Raw genomic sequence first — 23,554 nt, 5'->3', positions numbered from 1 at the left:
TGCTTCTCCAACTGGTTCCCCCAACCTTTTTCAGACCCTGATGTAGGGATGGCATCTATAATAAGAATGGATGAAAAGGCAAAATTCGTTGTCTCAGCTCATATGAATTTAAAGGAATACTTTGGTATTATGAATTTATAAACTCTTTTCTAATGTTTCATAATTCAGTTTATACCTTGAGTGGTGAGAAAAAGCCAGAAACTAAGGTGTTCATCAGCACCAACCAATCTATACTCGATTTCGAGACGCCTAATTTACTGTAAGGCAATTTCGAAAGAACCGTATTCCCTGATTCAAATACACAACCGTCTCGCTTAACCACTAAAGGAAGAGAATGATAAAAGGCAACAAAAAAACAAGTCTAGCATGTACCTGTAATGCGAACATGACATCAGCTTCGTCGACTTTCAGCAACACCCGCCTCGTCTTATCGTCTCGAGACTGGCCGAGTTTGAGGAGCCCCTACGAAGTTCAATCACAATGGGGTTTGAGAAATTGAGTTTATCCCATAGCAGATAAGAGTGTCAAGTTCAATGACAGTCGGTTTGGACCACTACCTGGTCGTTTAGCACTGTGAACATGTTTGAAAGTTCTAAGGTTCCCACTGGCGGAATTAGTGTTGATTTGCAGATGTCTACGTATGATTTGTTTACCTGGGATTAAATGTAACAGTAAGAAACAATGTTCAATCGTTGTTTTGTCTTTAGAAAAAGTTATCTCAAGAGGAACGGAGAGAACCCACCTCTCCTATGGTTGTATCCTTCTTTCCTCCACGAACGAGTTTCACAACAGAGCATAAAATAATCTGGATACAATGTTCATAAGCTTAGAAGGAAAATATTTCAAGAACATTCAAACAATCACGTTTCACCTAATCTTTGCTACTCGATTATGATGGAAAACATGTAGTTCAATCCCAAAAAGTCAATTATTGGGTATCAGAACATTCAAGCAATCATCTACAAATTTTTAATGTACTATTACTTGGCCATTTATTTAGAGATTCTGAATTATACCTGTTGATGCTGAGGAAGAGATTGTATGGTTTCCACTGCTGGTGATTTAAAAGTCTTGGATAAGGCAACAGCCATATGGTCCAACCTCACCTATAATGCAAACAGTTACCACCTTTTCTTTTACGAAAAATCTTTCAAGAGTTCAAGAAAGTATGGAATTTAGAATGGACAAATAAGATATGGAAGATTTATCGTGGCAATGACGAGTACTTACAATCTGAGACTCCCGACTTTTAACAATCTCAGGTGCTGAAGCATCACATGCTATATGGTCTTCCTCCTTAGAGGATGCTTTATGTTCCGCCTCTAACAATTCAATGGCGTTTCTGTTTAAAGAAGATTTTAATTACATATTAGTGCTACATGAATTAAAGTGAAAGTTCAAACAGATGGGAACACAATAGCAAAAAATGAAATTATTAGAGAATATGATTCGATCTTTGCAATTGTTGTACAATGATATATTGTTACCAACTCAACGAATACTGAAAATAAAATTAAAATGTGTCGATACATCAATGTATCCGTAAATCAGAAGTAAAAATAATTTAATTGTTAATTTAATTTTAATTAATCATGAATTCTCATCTTGATGTTTGTAGGCGATGGTATAACCAAGTTTTATGACAGTTACGTTGATGAATTTAAACACACTGACCTGCAAACACAAAGAGCTTTTCTCATATCTCCAGATACAGCTGCAACTTTCTGCAATGTATAAATCAATTGAAGGATCAAACTTGCATTCACATGCCATATAGATCAATAAGCAGCAAACTAATTATGAACTAGTTATGAAATAGACAGTTAATTTTCACAAAACGGAATCATAAATCAATGATAAATAGAAAATCTAACATTCACAATTGGGTTTTTAAATTTTAGTTACTAATTTAAGCGTAGACTGCAAATCAAATAAGATGATTAGTAGACCAGAATGATCTTTTAGAAAGAACATCATTATCAGGCGGGCCTTTGTTTATGCTAGATAGATTCAACCTAAGCATCATTCTTAAGAACAAAAATTTGAAGAAATTATAATGTTTCTAGTTGTGAGCATGTGGGGTTTAAAAGATACATAAATTATAAGTGAACTAAACTAAATGATCCTGTTTCCTAAGAAGCTAAAGAAGATTCTACTGCAAAAATATCATCAAACGTACTCTAGCACAAAGCTCCAAAGCTTGCGGCTGAAAGACAACGAAAGGAAGCACCTATACAGAATATTACATAGCATATGTCAAAAAAGTATAAAGAAATATTGATTGAACTCCTAAAAACAATAGAAAGTAGTGTTAAAATATGGAGAATGAACTTACAATTAACCGTTGATGAAGAATCTTGAGTATCTGTTCCTTGGAATAAGCCCTATAAGTTATGACCGGAGGTTTGCCTAGGAAGGCAATAGGCAAAATCAACGATTAGTATTATGTGAAATGCAGTTAACTACTGTATTTTTGTTAAATATGGATCAATACTATAGGACCATAAGCTAAACTGCACATCCCCTTGTAACTCACAATTCAATGCCTGAAGTCTTGGAAGAAAACGATCTGCTAAATCAATAGCATTTGCAATTCCTACAAAATACGTTGAATATCAATCTACTGTGTTAATTTATAATCCATGAAAGAAGAGAAATGAGAGATTATAAGTATCACTGTCATAGGGATACCTATCAAAATGCATCTTGAAAATGGGAAAGTTGTGAGCATGAATAGATTATGTAGCACTGCCTTATCCTTTGTAATTAAATAATCCAATTCATCAGCAATTATCAACCTGATTTAAGAAAAATGGCGTGAGAAAATGTTGAGATGAAATTCAAATTGCAACAAGTAAGTTTTTACATCATTTTCGTGCAAGATGACTCTGCCTTTTGAGAGTACGAGCTTTGAAGATGTTGCAAGGGTGTTAAAGAGCCATTCCTTTTCTTTTGCGGTTGGGCTTCCCCCATTATCTACCAAAAACAATCAGCGGATAAGCATATGAAACACTAAAAGGGACAAATATTTTAAGGTTTTTACATCCATACCTTAGTGAAAATGTCCGACGTCTTAGCTAACGAAGTGCAGTTTATGGACAAAATGTCTGGCAGCTGAAGACCTGACTGGTAGCATGAAGAATATTTGAATGTGTGATGAATTGAATCTTCAACAAGCAAACATATTAGCTTACAATTGAACAGAATACTGCATATATCTCATGAAGGGACTTCACCTAACAGGTAAGAAAGCCTACCTCTTTCACCCAATCAGCCAACTGCTCTTTCACTTTTTCCATGGACAAAGATTTGCCAGTTCCTGGACACCCGCAAACATACAAACTACCAGCTTTTTCTTTCTCCACACAAGCCTTGCAGAAATTTAAGATTCTGCTCTGTTCCTCCTCGCGGCACATGATTGTAGTTGGAGCTGTCGATACGTGCAATGCTTCCTTTGCTGTTTTTATATGTTGGGTATCTAACAAATTGGAAAACAATATATGAAAACCTGCTTGAAGATCAGGATAATGATAATTGCGTACTGCAACTTCGTGCTACCATCACAAGCTAATCCTCACCTTTAGGATTCCAATCTGGTTTGACACTGGGGTTCTTGAACAAGCATTTTATCGGCGACACATGTAATTTAGGAAAGCCATCAATAAACGTTTTCCCATCGCTCTGCATATGGTCAAAAGAAACCTGTATTATTGTATTTGCAAGATATCTCCAATTGGTGCAACATTTGATCACATACGAGGCTAAGAAATGATGCATTCATTGCAGAAGATCTTCAATTAATTTGTGATATCTAACTGGACTAAGAAACTTCAAAATCTTCCAATTAATTTACTCATCATCATATCCGATCAAAGAATTATCAGTAACCTGAAGAGAGTGACAAAATGCATACAAAAAATGGCTGTTCTGAATCGATAATGTCAAACTTACATGTGGAACGCTCTTTGGACTCGAATTGAGACACCGACGAGGCGATTTCCAATTCATCGGCTCAGAGACAGGGCTTTGTTGTCTCTGCGCATCACCGGATCTCAGTTTCCGCTTGGGAGGAGTTTTCTCCATAGCAGATGCATCAGTCACTCTCGCAACCATGACATCATCCAATTTCGCTCCATTCTCAATCTTACAGTGACTTCCTCGAGTAATGGCTGGCATTCTTTCAATCTTTGACAGATATGGATCGGTATTTTCAATCTTTGACAGATATGGATCGGTATGGAGATCGATCTAGGGTTTGTATGTTCTTCGATTGGGAAGATTCTCTGAGAGAAGAAAGTAGTTGTGTTTTTAGCGGGAAACTGATAGGTGTGCAGTGATTTTCCCGCTGGTAAAGAGTTTTAAACGGCTTTGTAGTAACTCATTGCCGGTTAGCCGATTTCGGACCTTGTGGTTCTTGGGCCCAACGTCCAAAAGACCCGGCCCATCAAAATGTTATTTCCTGGCCTCATTTATATCTATTTAAAATAGAATAAATATAAATAATAATTAAAGTTTGAATATTATGGGAACAAAAAAAAAAAAAAAAAAAAAAAAAAAAAAAACAAGCGCTTGGAATGCCCCACCCTCTCAGCGATGGCAACTCCAAATTGACGAAAATGACCCAACCCCTTAACTCAGATATTTTTGTTATATATTTCTTGGACCAAAATACCCCTTTATTCATTTATTTGTTTCTTTTTAATGTGTTTTTTTATTTTGTAAAAATAAAAATAAAAATAAAAAAGGGTCGTAATTCACGTCTCATGAGACTGGTGGCGATATGTAGTCGGCCAAAACGAACAATATCTACTAGCGGTTGACTTTGGTTGTCACGAATTGTATCAGAAAGGGTTCTGGGTGGTGTGGCAGCGAGGATGTTGGGTCCGGGGTGAATTGTGAGGTCAACATTCCGTATAAGGGTGTGGAAACCTGTTCTTGTGGTGGATTGGGAGATCCCCATATAAAGGTATATGATTCTCCTTAAAATCGTTAGGCTGACGGTGATATATAATGGGTAAAAACGGACAATATCTACTAGCAGTGGATTTGAGTTGTAACAAGTGGTAACAGAATCATGTTTCGGGCTGTATAGCAGTAGGGACATTGGATCTTCAAGGGGAGTAGACCGTGAGATCGTACATCAGTTGGGTTCTCTTCTACAACTGGAGACTTGAGCTGACAATATTGATACACGGGAGCACGTAAACGCTAATTATCTTAAATATTTTAAAATAATTATTGAAAAAAAAAAAAAAAAGTGGTTTATGTGGAGAAAATTAGGAGGGGGAGAAGGAAATGGAATGGATGAGGAGATAAGGAGATTGGCGTGGCATAGGCGTCGGAGAGTCCCTGTCGGATTAGAGGGCCATGTGGGTGTGTTCATAATTGCCTCTCTTTAAGCCCCCTTTCAGCTTCCCTCTTTCCCTTTGTCCGTTGCTCGCGATGCCTCCTCCCATCAATTATCCACCATTTCCTCTCTATCCCTTACCCTCTTCCTTTCTCTCTCCTGTCCCTCTCTTCCCTTTTCGTCCCCTCTCTCTCCCTCACTATCCACTAAGCTTTAGAGACGTTTACAAGTTGAGTTAGGTTCGGTTTTTTTTATTTTATACCCAATTCAATTATCGATTCCTTTTACTTTTGGAGTCATTTGTTCGACAGGACATGACTCTAATGCCATATTATACAGGACATGACTCTAGTACCATGTTAGATGATGTTAAGGATATTTAGTTACCATGACTCTGATTCCATGTTAGATGATGTTAATGATATTCAGTTACCATATATATATTTTATTATAAAGGAAACATCTAGATATTTGCCTTCGTAGCTTAGGTATCTTTTCATTTATTGTTATTTCCATATCTTCCTTGTAATTTATTTGATTATAAATAAGATAACTTTCACACCGTTTACGTGTGGTGGATTAAGTAAACATTATCAGATGAACACAACTCTCCGATATTGTCCAAGTATTCATTCATTATAAATCTATTATCATTCCCTAAATTAGTCTGAAACTTTCATTGTCCAACAATTAATGTCAGTAATAACAAGGTTGAGGGTATTTATAACAGAGACTACATAATTTATCTTAAAAAAATGGCAAGAATAGTCAATAAAGTGTTTTTTTTTTAATTTAAAAAAACAATAATAACAATTAAAAAAAAAAAAAAATTGTTTTTGGCGTTTATTTATTTATTTATTTATTTATTTATTATAAGATTTATAGCGATAATCTCGCCACCGCTATGCCATTCGCGATGGATACGGCGAGCCAGTGGTGCCCGTGAGGCTCTATGTTCTTAATTTTAGGTTAATGAAATAAAAATATCTTTCAAAATTACAAAATATCTTTTAATTTAAAAAATTAAATAATTTAGTTAATACACCAAATTTAAATAAATAATAGAATTTGAAGTAGAATAAAATTGTATTTTAATTAATTTTTAAATTGCGTAAAAAAAGATATTTCTTTGGATAAATTTATTATTATTAATTAAAAATGGACATAAAAAGTTTAAAAGTTTGACTCTAGAAACTTCGGACACTGGAGCAATAGTTGTAATTTGACACGAAAGTGACATGTTCGTATACGATGCAGTACACCTCATATTTACGATATTGCCACTTAGAAAATAAAATAACCAAGTGTCTCACCTTTTAAAAAAATTATTATTTAACGAGATAAAATAAAACCGACACGTGTGTGGAAAGTAAGCAAGAAAGTCGGTGGTGTCACGATTTTACAAGCCGCGATATTAATGTAGGGGTACACGTGGCACGTTCGGAGCGGCCACATCGGATCCAGATCATCCGTGAAAAATGCCGCTTTGGGCTGACAAATAGCGATGGCCACTGACCCGAACCGACCGTTTATAAGCAAGCTTCTATAATGGGTTCTTTCCCGAAGAACTGACCGGTTACCGATTCTGCCTGTCCTTCCCTCTCTCCACTGTAAAAGTCCCGCTGTTCAAGTCGTCTTGTAGCGTGAGATTTTTTTTCCCCCACATTTTCCAATTTAGAAAGCGCACTGGAGGAGTTCTTTCCTGTTGTTTTCTGCGTGTATATATAAAGAGATATCTTCATATATCTCTTCGTAACTCATAAAGGTTGAAGCTACGGCCCTGCTTCGTTTCGTGATTATCCGCCGGGAAAATTCGCTGCCGTTCGGTTTAGGTTCGTCGATTTCTGTTTTCTACGATTTCGCGTTATTTTCTCGAGTGTTTGATTCGATTTTTGAGATAAATGAGTAGTTATGCATGAGTTTTTTGGATTTTTTTCGAAGATTTGTTAGGATGGAGAAGCAGTATTTGTATGAGTTGAATTTGTTCTGATATTTTGTTTTCTTTCCATTTTTTCGTTGTTTTAGGTAAAGGTGAAGATTCTGTGGTTTTGTTAAAGTTTTAAACGGCCATTCGCTTGGATTGAGGGATTTCACGGAAGAATTTCTCTCTGTTTTGTGGATTTTTATATGCATCTGATGATTTGAATTCATCTTGCTGTTGAACCTTCGGCTGTTCTTCGTTTGGGAAATTGGAATGGGAGTGAAGGTAGCTATGACATGTTTACAATGGTCGAAGCCTATTGTTCATCATTCTTCTTGTTATTCTCCATCCCTAGCCTCCACTACTTCGTCGACGCGGCGAAACCGTAGCGATGGAGGAGCTCTGACGGGGCGGTGTGCTTATGCGCTTGGTCGACCAGGTCTATTAGGAATCCAGTTCGCGAAGGTTCAACGGTCGCGCTATTGCGACAATATTAAGCCAAGAGTTCGGACCATCACAAGAGCGTGTAGTTCCAATATGGTGGACGGTTTCTCAGACGAAGAGTTCTCCAAGCAGATTCAAGATTTGGCGCTTAGGTTTCAAATGTCTGCTGAGAACAGCATCCATACCAACGTCGACAGTTCGGGTTCCGATTCCAGTGTTGATCGTGAATTTAACACTGTCGAATGTTCTGTACAAAATCAGATCCAAAACACACCGCCTCAACTCGTTACAACAGAATCTCCATGGCCAGAAATCCACCAAGAACCTGAGGAATGGGCGCAAGAAAATGAAATAATAATTCCAGACGATATCGAGCGGAAAGCGAATTGCGTTGATCTTCCTTTATCTCTTCGAATGTTAAAGAGGAAAGTGCAATGGCGCCAAGGCATCAGCGACGCTAGAGAATCCGCTTATTGTTCAGTAAAGAAGGCATTCTCCTCCATGGTTTTCATGATTAGTGAGCTTCACAGTTATTCGTTGAAATTGAGAGAGATCCTCTTTTACGAAGATTTACAAGGCATTCTGAATCGAGTTGAAAAAGAGATGCACGCTTCATTTGTATGGCTATTTCAGCAAGTTTTCTCACACACTCCAACTCTAATGGTGTATGTGATGATTCTGTTAGCGAATTTTACAGTCCACTCAATGGGGAATCATTCCGCATTTGCGGCTTCCTCATCACCTACACCTTCCCTAACGCAGATGGTTGAGGAAGTTGTTCAAATCGAGAATCAAAAGCCAGAGAGATTCGATTCCTCTACAATCAAGACGTTCTCAGTGTCTGGGAAAACAGCTTCCGTTAGCGGCGGAAATGGAGGCGGCGGCGGAAAGGTCAGACCGATTGCAAGTGGCACAGACGGCGATGAATTCCATTCATCAGACAATTATCCCACCGTCATGCCGGACGGTACTTCCCAAATGTCCTCAATAGGATCTTCAGCAGAAGAAGAGTTGTCGATATCAGGGATCAGAGAAGAAGAGACTTCTCTGTGGAATTCAATTCTCAAAGAAGCTTCACAAATGAGAAATGAAGAAATCGACGAAAACGCCATAAGGAGATTCGTATCGCCGGTGATAGCGAACATCGAATCGGACACCTACACCGAGTATTTCAGAACAGAGCTTCTTTACCAAACGGGGCTATCCCAAGACCCAAACAATCCACTTCTCCTCGCCAATTACGCTCAATTTCTCTGCCTCGTGGCCCATGATTACGACAGGTGATAATTCTAAATTCCCTTTTTATCCGTCTGAGAAAATAAATCAAACAAAAACCCGATTCTCATCTCCGTATTGTGGGTTTGTTCATCAACAGAGCGGAGGATTACTTCAAGAAGGCAGTGGAAGTGAAGCCGGCTGATGCAGAGGCGTTCAATAAATACGCGACGTTCTTGTGGAGGGTTAGAAAGGACTTATGGGCGGCGGAACAGACATTTCTTGAAGCCATTTCTGCGGAGTCTGGGAACCCATTTTACGCTGCAAAATATGCCGATTTTCTCTGGAGCAGTGGCGCCGAAGAAACGTGTTTTGAAAATTCTTAACTCCAGAGAATGATAATATATCCCAAGTTTCGAAATCCTCGGAGATGGAAAACAAGTTGGGGTCTAATGGCGTGGCGGCGAGTGAATTGGGGTCTAATGGCGGCGCCGTGGTTGATCAGAGACGGGATTTTGTTTGGCTTCCAATGGGCTCTCTTGAAACTGTAAGCTTCCTCTATGTGTACATTTTCTTACCCTCTGTGGGCGCCGTTTCAGATGGCAAACTGTAATTATTCTTTTTTTACAAAATGTCAATTTCTGAATAGGAAAAAGAAGAAAAGAAAAAGGAAAATAATGAGATATGATAATATAAATTTACGTGCTTTTTTCCGGTCTTTCCCCAAAATTCCATTCCGAATGCCCACACCTTTCTTTACCGTTACTTTCCCCAAAATACAATTGGGCCTGTCGGCCCATATTGCCACCGAAATTGGGCTTTTTGCATTTACAACTTTCCATCCCGACTTTAGTGGCGTAAACTATGGGAATAAATGAAAATTCCCCACATTATCCACTCACTCTTATTATTATACGCCTTCTTCTTCACTAACATGCCCTTCGGCACGTGATAGGCCCATAATTGATCCCATTGGAGTTATATTTCATGCTTTTTCGTTCAGTCTCATGTTTTTCTTAGGGAAAAGTTTCTACACCCTCGTTTCTAACTGAACGTAGGATCTCATAATCTATCTCGAAGACACTCGTTTATCTCTCAAATCTATGTGGGATCTCACAATTTCGTTCAGTTATTATCACTAACTCTCGTTCCAATCTTAGTTGAGTTCAATTATCATCACGGGTATAACTAAATTCACTCAAAATATGTATTGAATATTATTTAACTAAAGAGAAGGCCAAGAGCTTGTACAAATCGTGCCTTGGTGTGGCTCTATCTCATGCCATGGGCTAAAGAAGGATTGAGTTTGACCCATAGTAAAACAGTACGGAATTATACCGACAAGTTCATTAAAACAACCAATATTAATAAAATAAAATAAAATAAAATAAAAACAGTACTCATCAATCGATCAGATTTCGTATACAATCGCGAAGCAGGGGAGCACAGCCCTCGGATTGAAAACCAACAGCTCTTCCTCATCCAACGTGGTCTGGGCCCCACTACCACTTCGCCCGACGACGGAGTGAAACCCTTCGCCGTCTTTTTCCGGCTCATCGGCGTCTGACCCGACCCGACCTGCAATGACCCGACAAACCAGAATCGCCCGCTTCACGTTCAGAAACTTGAACTCCTCTTCGATGTCCTCAGGGATCGCCACGTGTGCCCTCCAGCTACTCGATAACGTCGATATTCCGTCCAACTTGTGGGAGAATCCCGATTTGATTATCCCACAAATGCTACAAAATTGCTGCCCGCAGAGGCTGGAATTACCATTTTGCCCCAAATCGCATAAAAACGTCGCACAGTGAAACCTCAGCAACTCGTTTCCGTCGGCGATGCACCGCTCGTCCCGACGCTTCACCGCGCCGTTTCGGGCCGCCGCTTTCGCCTTCACCGACTCTCTGTACTCCTCGAATCTGGAAACGATCTTTGGGCTATTATGGATTTTCAAGATTCGAACGATTTTCGGACTTTTTTCTTTACTCGTCCATCCCGTTTCGAAAATGATTCGAACAATATTCTTCCCGGAATCGGAATCGGCGAGTTCCGACACAGCATGTTTCGCCGATTGGTGCTGTTCGAGCAATTGATGCTTGGGGAAAATCTCGCCGCAAGCAGTGCAAGGGAAAATGTCGTTGCTGATGTGGACAAATTGGTTAGTCTCCGCCGTGGTGATGTCTGAATCCTGCGGCGTTCCGGCTATCGGAGTCTCAACCGGGGGAGAAATCTCCTGTGATGTCCGGGCAGGAGTGGGGGGGCGAGCGGTTTCGATTGCCATTTTGCAGGTTTTTGAGGAGAAGATTCGTTTGAGAAATGAATAGGAACTTGTCAGAGCCTTGTGGGGCTTAAGACAGGAGGGCGTCGGAGTGGCTTTCTTGGGGGGCGGAGGACGGCGGCGGCGGCGGTGGTCGGCGGTAGTAAGAAGGAAGCAACCAACATGGACAATAAGCAGTAAAAGAGCAAGGAATTTGTTGCAGAGAGATCCGGCGGTTGGGGCCATGGGTGTTGGGAGAGTGGAAATGGCGGAGCTCCGGTCAGGGATGTTCTATGGCATCGCCATTGAAGAGGAAATGAAGAACATGAAAAGGAAAAGAGAAGAGAAAGTGAAGGAAAAGGGGAAAACTAATGTCGGAGTGTGGGGGCGACGGACGAATAAAGCGAATAAAGAGTAGTTGTAACGCCTCCTCATGCCTTTCTATACTTCATATTATTGCTTGCTTATATTCTCTTTTCTACCCCTTTCACCACGGGAAGATCCGGGGAGAACCAGCTAGATCTGAGTTCGAGTGGCTCATAACCACAACTCATCCGCTGATTCTTCAACATTAGTCGGTTCGGGTCCATTAGCAGTGACAATTGCTCCACAATGGATTCCTATAACCAAGCCAATGCCCGTGAGTTGTCGGCTCATTCTTCAACAGGTACATGGTCAAAGTCTTGGTCTCCTCCCACTGCTTGACCTAAAATATGGAACGACCCATTTAACCCTTCACTATTATAAAATTCACAAACCATCATAAAACCACAGAGTATTGTTTAGTTAAAGCGACCATGATTTAGGTTAATCAACAGTTAAAAATGTAACCGGCCAATTTCACTACTAGCAAGATATTGTCAATTTTGGCCCGTTATGTATCACTCCTCCCAATTTTACAATACTGTCTGGGGGAGGACATCGTTATAAAATGTTTTGTTATACCCTCCAATATGGACGTGGAATCTCAATAAAAATATGAGTTAATTAAACTGAATAATGTTTTAAAACTATAATAAATAATAAAATAAAAACAAAATAAAATGGACCGATTTAAGACCATGAGAATCAATTGAGAACTATACTCAAAGGGACTAAATGGTAATTTAACACGATAATAATAAATAATTAAAAAGAAAAATACTGGGCAATTTCTTTTTAAAATTAATGTCGTTAATTACAACGGTACGTGCCAACGCACGTGCTGGTGGCACATTCTGCGGCTATATCCACTGGAACACTGAATTCAATGACTCATATATTTTATCTATTTATTTATTTTTGTTGGCAATAAATAAATAAATTATTTATTTATTTATTTTCCGGAATTTGATGAAAATTACTCCATCAACTGACAGGCACAGCACGAGTGTTGTTCCGTCCTCTCCCTTACGGAGAATCCAAAGCCTTTTTGTTTTTTATTTTTTATTTTTTATGTAATTAAAAATTAAAAATTAATTAATTTATTAAAAAATATAAGTTTTTGAAATTATTTTTTTTTGTTATATATATTGAAATTGAGTTTAAAAATTTTAATTTAATGCTTGAGAATATATAAATAATTATTTTGTGTTAATATTTTACTTTTATTAAAAGAATATTATATTAAATTAACTCGAGACAAATATTAGTATTTTTTTAATTAATATTTTAAATTTCGAGCATGTTATTTGTAGTGATTCGAAATTATTGAATTTAAATTTTCGTCCAATTTCTCGGGTTGATATCGCGAGATATAGAGATGTGTACGGCTTTGTTTGATAAAGTAGATGTGGGCTCCGGCCCATAAATGAAATGAAAGTGGGCCATATGCTTTCGGATGTGGGCCTTCGAATCATCGACGCGGCACATTAAAATATTCCAAATAATAATTTAAAATCTTCTGTTTGGATTAAACTATGCCACCTAATATTAAATATTTGTGTCCTCTGATTTTGTAATATATATATATATATATATATATATATATATATATATATATATATATATATAAACTTTTAATTAATTTTTTTTAATAAATCAAAACCTAAATTTTAGTAACTAAATATTCAATTTTAAACTATTTTTTAATGGTATTTAAATTAAAATATCTGCCATAATATTAGTTGCCGACATAATTTTAGGTTGACCGACCAAACCCGACTCAACGTAATGTGTTTAAATATACCGGAGAATCCCTTAATCTTACGTATGAATGCACTCTAACCACAATTCTCCCAATGACCATATGCCATGTGGCGTTGCGTTCGATGTGTAGTATTGGTTTATTATGTTTTTATTTTTTATTTTTTTTGCCATAATCTTTTTGCTCTTCCCCTCCAACATAAGTGTTGCTTAAGATTGTGGGGCCAACAAGGTTGACCATGACCAGTTTATTGTGTTTGGCGCGTGTGATGCACGCGCAACGGCAACCTTTTGTTTCTTTATTTATTAATTTGGGCCGCAATAATTTGATGGGCCCATAGAAAATAATTATGGGCCTGAAAATGGGCTATAGATTGCGTTAGTGTCCATTACCCACAGCCCAATAAATTCCGGGCCGTTTTATTTTCTATTATTTTTGAATTTATAATGCAAATAATTACGTGGAAATTCGAGTAAATCTCAAAGGAAGTCAACCAAAATTGTAAAAGAAAATAAAAGGAAAAAATACATTATATTAATTTAAATATAAATTAAACATATATTTAATATTATTATCAAAATTAAAAAGTTAAGCATGACTTATTTAATGAAATAATATATATATATTGAAATTCCCTCTTTGTCGTAATACAATGCGAATTTAAATGGGCCGGCCCAGAGTTAATGACCCAATAGCCGCCTCGGCCCATTATAGAAAGCTAGAGATAATCGACGTGTCGCATCCGTAGCCAAGTGTGGTGCGGATTAATCGTAATCCGTAGCCAAGTGTGGTGAAGGATAAGGCGGCTGTGGTGAGCTTGCGCTTCTGAACATTCCATCGCCGCTTATTTTACCCAAATATTCCTTCACATTTCATTTCAAAATTTCCCCCTCCCTAGAAAACAAAAGGCAAAAAGAAAAATATATATATATATATGGCTTCTCTTCCGATCGCATTCTCTCCGGCTGCCGGACGCGTGTTCGCAGCCACGGCGGCGAAGGGCGCCGGCGAAAGCAAGAAGGAAAAGGGCCTTCTTGATTGGATCATCGGAAGCTTGGAGAGGGATCAGCTTCTCGAAACCGACCCTGTTCTTCAAAAGGTAGAGGGCAAGGACGGTAACAGCGGCACCGTCAGTGGCGGCCGGAAGAATTCCGTCCAAGTCCCGCCGAAAAAGAACGGCGGGTTCGGTGGTCTCTTTGCCAAGAAAGACTGAAGACGACGGCGGTAGCGGCGACGCCATTTCACTCGTATATAATTTCTTTGTATTGAAAACTTGTGCAATTTCAGGGCATATCTTGTTGCCACTCTCTCTGCTGCTTTGATTGGTTATTTTTCAATGCAATCGTTACATTATTAATTATTGTTGGAAATTGATGATTTATTTATATTATTATATTTCAATCAATCGACATGACAAAGATCTTGCTGCTAATATAATGTCGGGTTCCCTGAGAGAAGTGTGTGAATTATGATGCAATATGAACAAATCCAACAATAAAAGAACCAAAACTATGTCGGTGTGATGACGTGGATTGATTTACTAAAATGTTTATTGAATTATTGAGATTGATATGCTTCTGTTGACTAAATAATAATAACCATAATTGTATTAATTCATCCATCCAACTCTATTCAATAAGCATTTACTCTCAATACTGTTCTTTTCTTCTTTTAAAAAAAATAAATAAAGAAAATGGTAAAAATAAATGTACTTTATTCATCCATTATATTTATTACTCAAGTATTATTTCATGTACTTGAGTCTGTATCAACGTGGTTAGGAATCAGGGATCTCTATAATGGTATGATATTGAGAGCTTCCTCTATAATGGTATGATATTGTCAGCATAAGCTCTCGTGACTTTATTTTACCAATGGAGATGTATTCCTTTACATACTCCCCAACAATCCATCATCAGTAAACATTTTCTTTATAAATTTTGGGTAAGAATTATTATTATTATTATTATTATTAACTAATTTCGATTAAAAAGAAAGAAAAAAACTTCTTAAGGGATAATTTGCAAATAGGGTTTTGTGAAAGAATATAGAGATGAAAGGCTTAATTTTTAATCTCAAGAAGACCAAAGAAACAGCATTTCATCATGATCAGCAACGATGAAATCAGGCATTTAATTAAACCCACAAAGAGACGGTATATATACTAAGCATTTTGTGGAGAAAATCTTACCAAGAATTGGTGTGAGGAGCTAAGAGGAAGAAGAGTTGATGTACTTGATGCAGTCCTCCACAGCCTCTGTTCTATGTGAGTCGACGGCGGACACCGGCAGTGGCTTCGAGGTGGCGACAGGCATGGCCGGAACAGGTTGTTGCTCATGGTGGGGTCTTCTCTTCATGGCCATCAAATGCCAAGCTCGGGTCACTTTATTGGCCAGGTGCTTCAAAAAGCTCAGCGGAGAGAATTGCAGGCCTTTCAGCGACTTAAATCTCAACTTTCTAAACGACCCTGTGCTTCGCCTGGTTGCGTTGCTCGACATGTTCCTTTTCTCAATCCTCTGCTCCATTGTTGCCGTCGTCATAGAATTAGAAGGAAGGTCTGAAGAACACAGAGAAAAAAACAGAGAGATCAAGAAAAGGGACGTACACACTGCTGAAAAGTGCAGGCTGCCCACCAAAGCGTGTTCTTAAGCAAACCCAAGAAGGCTCTGTTGTGTCCTGTGTGCATTAAATCTCTATCAAGCAAGGAACAAAAGTGAGGGTCATTCAATATAATGCCTAACACTGATTTAATCATGAAATGTCAACCGTTAAATGTTTGATCCAACGACCAAAGATATAATGAACTTTATCTGGATGTCAAGATAAACAGAGAGAACAGAAAAGGTAGAAATCCACAGTTTTGACATCAAATAATAAACAAAACCATAAATATAGCAATAATCATGTCGTCCTCTCTACTGCAGTTTAGTGGACTAAATTGATGGCATTTTTAAACTATTGAATATAGCTATAGCAAGGTAGATTGACACAAATATATCACTTTAAATTCAGATTTTTCTTCTTCTTATTTTGTTTATTGGAGAAAAACAATTCTCTCCAACATTTACAAGTTTGGAACAGGAACAACAGTGGAAAGCGACTTGGAATCACAAAGGAAGCAAAGTCAATATTAAATAAGGGGATGACAGAGCAAAAGGGAATGATGAAAGGCTCTAAAGATTCTTGTTTCAGATAAAGGAAAAAGGGAATTTCTAAAGCTAAAATGGCCATTTAGGAAGAAAGGATTTTGAGCGGACAATTATAGGGAATACATCCACTAAGGGCGTAAAGCTGTTCTTATTTTAACAAACTTTTGGGAAGCGTTCTATGGTGGCGATGCATCATGCTTTCTTGTTAAAATATATACTAAAAGGTTTGATCAGACAAAAAGACTGCGTTTGTGTTCGTAGCAATGATGCTAATGGTTCATGTGTGATGATGAGATAATATAAAATTTTACTCGGAACTCACAATAATAGTTGAAGCTAACCTCTGTAACCAAGTGTCACGGCGATGCTTGTCTAAGGTGTGTTGCCCATGACCGCATGCTCGTTGCATGTCAAAATCTTGCCTTATATCACTTTATTGCTTTCCTAATCTTGCCTTGTGTGTTGCCCATGATGCCTGATACAACTGAAATGCCCCGAAATGTACTATAAGTGGATGCAACTAGTCATCAACTCCACCCACCTAAACCTTGTACGACCACTCGGCGAAATCACGTCTAGACCTGTCAGACTAGAATCGCCTCAAAATGTACTATAGGGGGATGCAACTAGTTGTCAAATTTTCCATACCCAAAAAGTTATATGCTATTTAAGCCATTTTATTGCCTTTTGTATGTAGTCATATAACGTTGCGCTCATTCTTTCTTTCAACCTTGCTTCCAAACTCCTTTTCGAAAATCTCTCTGCCCCCATTTTTTAAAACCCTTTTCTCAAAACGGGGCTAAAGGTTTGAGTATACGTTGCTCTGCATAGGCGACACGATCCCAAATTGGCTTGACCCACTCAATGTTGAAAGTGAGTGCTCCACAATCATAAAAGTCCGCTGCTAAGAAAAGTGCGACTGTGACCATTCCATGGCCGGTAAAATTGAGTCTTTTTTTAATCATAACAAACCATTCTGCTCTGTAAAATACCTTGGCGCCATTCCATCTGCAGTTTTACCAGCAGCTTAGCAAATTCAGGATCCAACTAAAGATAATCGTCTTCATTTGGCTTTTAGGTGCAAAACTCAAGACATGAACAGTTTCTCATTGCTTTTCACTTCAAATCATTTCCCCTCTTTATCAGCAATGTGAAATAATCAAAAACATTAACTCAAGCCAAGTAAATCTCAGTATGCCAAACAAGTTGCAGAAAAACAGCCAACACAATCCAGCTCTAATTTTTATTTTACATTTGATTCAAGCACAAACACGAGTATCCTATGGAGGAGATTTAGTTCCTGTCATTCATAACAAGCAAAATTTCCCCATTGTCATTGATCACATTATCCAAAAATTGTCTTACCTCGTCAGTATCCTTAAACGTATGAGGAGTATGCAGATCACTGTCCAAATTATACCATAATTCGTTGATCTTTCTCAGAGCAACCCAGTGCCTGCTTTTCCAAATGCCACCAAACCTTCTAACTGGGACGTTAAGCACAATTCCCATAAGTTTATGAGTAGCCTCAGGTCCATCCAAATCGATTGAAGAAGCTCCATTCCGATGGTCATGCCACACCACACTCTTCCCTTTCTCTTCCAGAGCTGAAATTAGGACATTTATATCATAGTTTCCAGTTACTGAGTTGTGATGAGGCTTAAAGACAAATGATAATGGCGTCCAAGGTTCTCTGTTTGGCTCGTCGAGCACCAGCTTTTCAGAAATTGCATTTAAGTGCGCTCGTGTAAATGCATCATTTTCCTGTTATAATATGATGTTAATAGAAGATATAATGGTATGAAGACACCGAAATACAAATGGAATGCAACAAATCGTCAGATAGTGAGACGACAATTCTTTCTTAATGATAAGGAACAGTATAATTCTGTTTATCAGCATCTTAATTACACTGCAAATAATAAATTTCAAGATTTAACGATTATCAATCTCAAGCAATCAGAAAACGGTTGAAAAATTTTCAGAGTCAAAGGTTTGAGATTGAAAATAAAATACCTGAAACAGGTTATTGAGTGCGTGCAAGAGGCAGAACTGTAGCTTTTGCCTCTCGTGATAAACTCGGCAATCCTCGCTCGCCATCATCTAAGTCTTTGATCTCAAACTCTCAGTCCGAAATCACGAAAAAACCTATTTCGGAAGCAGGAAGAACTACGAATCTCTGAATCTAGGTTCAGATTCAGAACTGTGGAATTCGTCGAGTAGACAACAAACACGGCAAACCTGAACTCGTTTCAAATACGATCACGGAATTGTATTTCACCGACGGAGAGAGCATGCGCCGCCACAAACTTCGGGCAGAAGGGCGGCGATGGATTTCGACTACGAAGAAATCGGCTGGTCTCGGAGTTTCCGAACTCGCTATTCGATTCGGCGGGATCTCTTCTGATTTCCCCCCAAATCCCCCAATTATTATATTTATTTAGCAAAATGAATAGTAAAAATATAAAGAAAAAGAAAATAAATTATTTCTTAAATTGTATCAATTTACTATAAATTTTTAAGTTCTTATGACGCAATTTTTATATTAATAAATAAATAAATAATAGAAGAAATTTATATATACAAAAATTAAAACATGATTTTTATTTATTGATTGAATTGCAACATTATAAGAAATCATTTTAAATATATTTAAAAAAGGTTAATGGAGAAAAAATTGAACCGATAATAAAATTTTAATTTAATTTAATTAATTAATTATTATTATTTTTTTTTTTTTTGGTGAAAAAGGAAAGAAGGTCATATTTTCGTCTTTGCCACTGATCTCAGTTACAGTGGATAACGGAAACTCAAAGAGCGCCTCAAAGCTCCTCCATTGCACCAACAATGGCGACCTTTCCGACGCCATTGTCGCTCTCTTTCTTTTCTTCGTCGATCTTCCTTTCCTCCACCAACGATAATTTGAAGCTATTCGGCAATTGGAAACCTAACTCCCGTATACCCCAAACCAAGCCCTTATCGATCTCCTCCCATCTCGCTACTCTTCCAGTCCTCTCTTTCGCCGGAGAAGAAGTCGGCAAGACCTACCTCGACCTCAAATCCGCTCCACCGGAAACCGCTCGCGCCGTCGTTCACCGAGCTATTATCACCGACCAACAGAACAAGCGCCGTGGGACCGCCTCGACTCTCACCAGAGCTGAGGTTAGTGGAGGCGGTAGGAAACCCTACCAGCAGAAGAAAACCGGCAAGGCCCGTCGCGGTTCGATGCGTACTCCTCTACGACCTGGCGGAGGTGTGATCTTCGGGCCGAAACCTAGAGATTGGTCCATTAAGATCAACAGAAAGGAGAAGAGATTGGCAATATCGACGGCGGTGGCTAGCGCGGCGGTAAATACGATAGTGGTGGAAGATTTCGGCGATAAGTTCGAGAAGCCGAAAACTAAAGAGTTCATTGCTGCGCTGAAGAGATGGGGAATCGATCCAAAGGAGAAATCACTGTTCTTAATGACGGAGGTTTCTGATAATGTGCGATTATCCAGCCGTAACGTCGGAACGTTGAAACTGTTGACGCCGAGAACGCTGAATTTGTTCGATATTTTGAATTCCGATAAGTTAGTCTTGACGCCGGCGGCGGTAGATTATCTGAATGAGAGATATGGAAACAATTACGAAGAAGGAATCGCAGACGAGGAAGAAGAAGACGAAGAAGGTTGATTTTCTTACCTTTCTCCATTTCAATTGTTCAATTATAGAAATCATGAACCTCCATTATCGTTCATACTTGAGTTCTGCCTAATTCAACATTCAAATCACATTAGAATTATGCTATGAATTCTGGTTCTGCATCTGTTAACATGGCAAATGCTGGCTTAGGCAATAGTCTGCTTGCTTCCAAATGGGTTCTGCATCATCATTTTGTTGAATCGATTTTCATTCAGATTTCTTGTATTCTCTGTTTTGTTTCATTTCTGTCAGAAATCTTAGAGGAGTAATCAAAATGGAAAGCTTATTCAGGATTGATATTGACTTTCTTCACTCTAAAACCTATGGTTTTCTTAACATTGCTCTTTCTTGCTGCTGCTTCCATTGTTTCACACAGAAACTAATGTTTAGAGTGAGCAATTGTAATTCTTCCATTAATTCCTTCTACTGTTTCACATCAAAATGGAGAAGCTCTTGATGAACTCTCCCTTGAAGTGTGGCTCGAGAGAAATAGTAGAATTTTTAGGGGATGTGTGTGAGGTGGTGAGGGCAACATATGCTCAAACCTCTCGCCCAAACCCAAGTCCACCACTAGCCGATATTGTCCTCTTTGTGTTTTCCCTTTCAAGCTTCCCCTCAAGGTTCCAAAGAAACGTTAAGGAGAGGCTTTCACACCATGTGGAATCTCACTCTTATAAGCAATGTTTCGTTCCCCTCCAACCGATGTGGGATCTCACAATCCACCCCCCTTGTCCAGCGTCTTTGCTGGCGCATCGCCCGATGTCTAGCTCTGATACCATTTGTAACAGCCAAACCCCACCGCTAGCAGATATTGTTCTCTTTGGGTTTTTTCCTTTCGGTCTTTCCCTCAAGGTTTTTAAACGCGTTGGTTAGGAAGAGCTTTCCATACCCTTTTAATGAATGTTTGTTCCCCTCTCCAACCATTGTGGGATCTCACATCGTGTCTTTCTTTTTTCGGATTGGAATCCGTTCTTGTATCTTGTTGTGAATTTCTTTTATGGGCTTGCTTTTTGTAGAAATCTCAGTTTCTTACTACAAAAACAGAACACACCTACTGAAGTTAATAGGGAGAGAGATTATAGTTCTTCCATTAACATCTTCTTCACTTTTGAATACAGGGCTGGAAGAGGTAGGTGAGGATTCGGACGCAGCATAATGAATCTGCCATGTGCAAATCATGAAAGGAGCTTACAGGGTATGTTAACTTTCAAGCTTGAACGTATTCTTTTTTTGTTCTTATACACACACAAAGGTATCTTCTTGTCCTTTTATCCTCCGGTATCCTAAAGTGTTATTAGCTGATGATCTCTTCAACAACAATCTTTTATTCTTTTGGAACTTGCATTCTGTTTAGGCTTCCCTCTACTTTCTTCCTAAGTTAGGAGCTTCCATTAGTATTCTGAGACTCCTATGGCACTTCCTTTGTCCATAACATATGAAAACGTTCCGAGAGAAAGAGAACGAGTTTGCAGAAGATGATACTTAAAATGCTTTGAGTTCCTTGAAAGTCTTCCTAGAAACGGCCCCTTGTTTGGGTGTTTTTAGTTCAATGAGTGAGGTTGAGGGATTCGAACTTTTGACATCTTTGGTCCATAGTGTAAGTCTAAATCGTTTGAGCTATGATCAGATTGACTAAAGTTGAAGACGGGGTCTTGCCTGTAAATTTAAGACATGTAGCTCAAAGATTGTCCGACCCTTTATAAACTAGAAAAAATGTGGCTTATAATAGAGTCCTGCTTAAATTTGTAGATGATAACCTATGTCTTATTAACGGAGATATGCTTGGTTTGACTATTTCTAGAAAGTTTTGTTTTTCTATAGTCGCATATTTTAAAATTCTCTTAAGATTGATAACAACCAATAATACACACAAATAATTATAATTATTCCGTGATCAAGTGAATTGATGATTTAAAATAGTTAAAATATAGTCGGGAATAATATAATATATCATCGTCGTTCATCATCATCAATAGCTTGAATTAGTCCCCTGCTATTTTTTTTAGTTATATTCTCTTTAACTACTTTTTCTATCTTGGGTTTTTATTTTCTAATTATTCTATGTAGAAGCTACTTTAATATTTAATCGTAAATCATTTAACTAAGATTTGATTCGATAAATCCTTTATCCATTCATTCGTCGAGTAGACAGGCTGGAACACCTAAGTCCATTGCTAGTACATATTGTCTGCTTTGGTCCGTAATGTATCGTTGGCAGCCTCGCGTTTTTAAAACGCATCTACTAGGAAAAAGGTTTCCACACTCTTGTAAGGAATGCTTCATTCCTCTTTCCAACCAATGTGAGATTTCACAATCCATCTCCCTGGGGTCTACCGTACTTGCTAGCACACCGCTCAATGTCTGGCTCTAATACCATTTATAACAACTCAAGCTCACTACTAGCAGATATTGTCTGTTTTGACCCATTACGTATCGTCATTAGCTTCACGGTTATAAAACGTGTCTACTAGGGAGAGATTTTCATGCCCTTATAAGAAATGTTTCGTTCTCCTTTCCAACCAATGTGGGATCATTGAAATAAGTGGGGACTATTCAAATAATTGAAGAACGATAACGAGCATCCCTTTTTTCTCTCCCGACCAAAAATTCTAAATAGATTTTTGTAATAGAAGGAATCAGAATATTGTAATGACCGAAAGCTTGAAGTAGTGATTATGTGTTTGTGGTAGCTACTAAGCTAAGGCTATGACCCCTTCAAAGGAATAAAGTTAAAGAGGCAATGTTCTTCTAAGCAAGCAAGTTGCATAAAGGGAAAAAAAAAAAGGTAAAAAAAAAAGGTTTAAAAAAATGGTGGTTAGTTTTTGTCACTTGCTCTTCAAAAGCTTCTTGCCTTGTAGTTCTTTACATAAGTGGTGGGGGATGAATATACCATTTTGCAACTCACATTGCCCCTTCCCATCATCATTCCCTACCGATCATATTCTTTTTAACCCTAACGTTTTTAGTTCAACAATTGCAGCTTTCGGGACCCATCGAGTTTTAGGTTGATAGTTGATGTTTTTATCTACGTGAGTTGTGTTTGTATTTGTGCGGTATGAAGATTTTTGTTCATAGCATTGTTAGTTTACTGTATCACCTGAATAGACTCTCGTTTGTATTTTGTGTATGTTTAGTAGGTTAAGTGTCGAGATTTGGATTTAGGGTTTTCGTGAAATGTTAATGAAAATTGATCGCAGTATTGTATAGAGTCACGGGAAGTTGGATAACTTTGTCTCCATGAATGGTTTTAAAACCTAACCTTAGCTTTGTCCTTATGGGTTTTTTTAACCTCTTAAACTTATTATAGCTTGTCCGTTTTTTGTTGGGACAAACACTAGCAATATCTCGTTGTGGATTGTTTTGGTAACTTCCGTCGCAAATGACTTAACTATGTATTTATGCTAACTCCCGT

At 38.2% G+C, this 23,554-nt stretch overlaps 6 protein-coding genes across 6 annotated transcripts; 3 read left to right on the top strand and 3 right to left on the bottom strand.

Annotated features, from left to right (window-relative positions):
- Positions 1-115: 115 nt before the first annotated feature.
- On the bottom strand, positions 116-4,338 carry LOC111776937 (DNA replication factor CDC6B). The gene is made up of 16 exons (XM_087118373.1): positions 3,952-4,338; positions 3,579-3,681; positions 3,258-3,478; positions 3,052-3,126; positions 2,867-2,976; positions 2,692-2,798; positions 2,537-2,596; positions 2,336-2,409; positions 2,180-2,230; positions 1,675-1,724; positions 1,231-1,342; positions 1,017-1,106; positions 743-805; positions 558-653; positions 373-462; positions 116-288 (listed from the first exon to the last, which is right to left on the bottom strand). The coding sequence occupies exons 1-16, from the start codon at positions 4,174-4,176 to the stop codon at positions 250-252; spliced, it is 1,566 nt and encodes a 521-aa protein (XP_086974499.1). The 5' UTR covers positions 4,177-4,338; the 3' UTR covers positions 116-249.
- A 2,642-nt stretch (positions 4,339-6,980) lies between these two features.
- Positions 6,981-9,640, top strand: LOC111776896 (uncharacterized). Its single transcript, XM_023656299.2, has 3 exons — positions 6,981-7,179; positions 7,373-8,992; positions 9,088-9,640. The coding sequence occupies exons 2-3, from the start codon at positions 7,542-7,544 to the stop codon at positions 9,311-9,313; spliced, it is 1,677 nt and encodes a 558-aa protein (XP_023512067.2). The 5' UTR covers positions 6,981-7,179; positions 7,373-7,541; the 3' UTR covers positions 9,314-9,640.
- A 601-nt stretch (positions 9,641-10,241) lies between these two features.
- LOC111776888 (uncharacterized) lies at positions 10,242-11,646 on the bottom strand. The gene has a single exon (XM_023656286.2). The coding sequence runs from the start codon at positions 11,428-11,430 to the stop codon at positions 10,339-10,341; it is 1,092 nt and encodes a 363-aa protein (XP_023512054.2). The 5' UTR covers positions 11,431-11,646; the 3' UTR covers positions 10,242-10,338.
- Positions 11,647-14,099: 2,453 nt separating this feature from the next.
- Positions 14,100-14,679, top strand: LOC147789110 (uncharacterized). The gene has a single exon (XM_087118763.1). It carries the CDS (start codon positions 14,244-14,246, stop codon positions 14,520-14,522), a length of 279 nt encoding a protein of 92 aa, XP_086974889.1. The 5' UTR covers positions 14,100-14,243; the 3' UTR covers positions 14,523-14,679.
- A 2,869-nt stretch (positions 14,680-17,548) lies between these two features.
- LOC111777056 (josephin-like protein) lies at positions 17,549-18,889 on the bottom strand. The gene is made up of 2 exons (XM_087118762.1): positions 18,475-18,889; positions 17,549-18,222 (listed from the first exon to the last, which is right to left on the bottom strand). The coding sequence occupies exons 1-2, from the start codon at positions 18,559-18,561 to the stop codon at positions 17,752-17,754; spliced, it is 558 nt and encodes a 185-aa protein (XP_086974888.1). The 5' UTR covers positions 18,562-18,889; the 3' UTR covers positions 17,549-17,751.
- Positions 18,890-19,226: 337 nt separating this feature from the next.
- Positions 19,227-21,558, top strand: LOC111776909 (large ribosomal subunit protein uL4c). Its single transcript, XM_023656319.2, has 2 exons — positions 19,227-20,128; positions 21,261-21,558. Exons 1-2 carry the CDS (start codon positions 19,306-19,308, stop codon positions 21,296-21,298), a joined length of 861 nt encoding a protein of 286 aa, XP_023512087.2. The 5' UTR covers positions 19,227-19,305; the 3' UTR covers positions 21,299-21,558.
- The last annotated feature ends 1,996 nt before the right edge of the window (positions 21,559-23,554 follow it).

This window comes from Cucurbita pepo, chromosome 16 (assembly GCF_057944985.1).
Source record: "Cucurbita pepo subsp. pepo isolate OVF chromosome 16, ASM5794498v1, whole genome shotgun sequence".
Classification (NCBI taxonomy): domain Eukaryota; kingdom Viridiplantae; phylum Streptophyta; class Magnoliopsida; order Cucurbitales; family Cucurbitaceae; genus Cucurbita; species Cucurbita pepo.
Note: the sequence above shows the minus strand (reverse complement) of the source record. Positions and strands in the feature narration are given on the sequence as shown.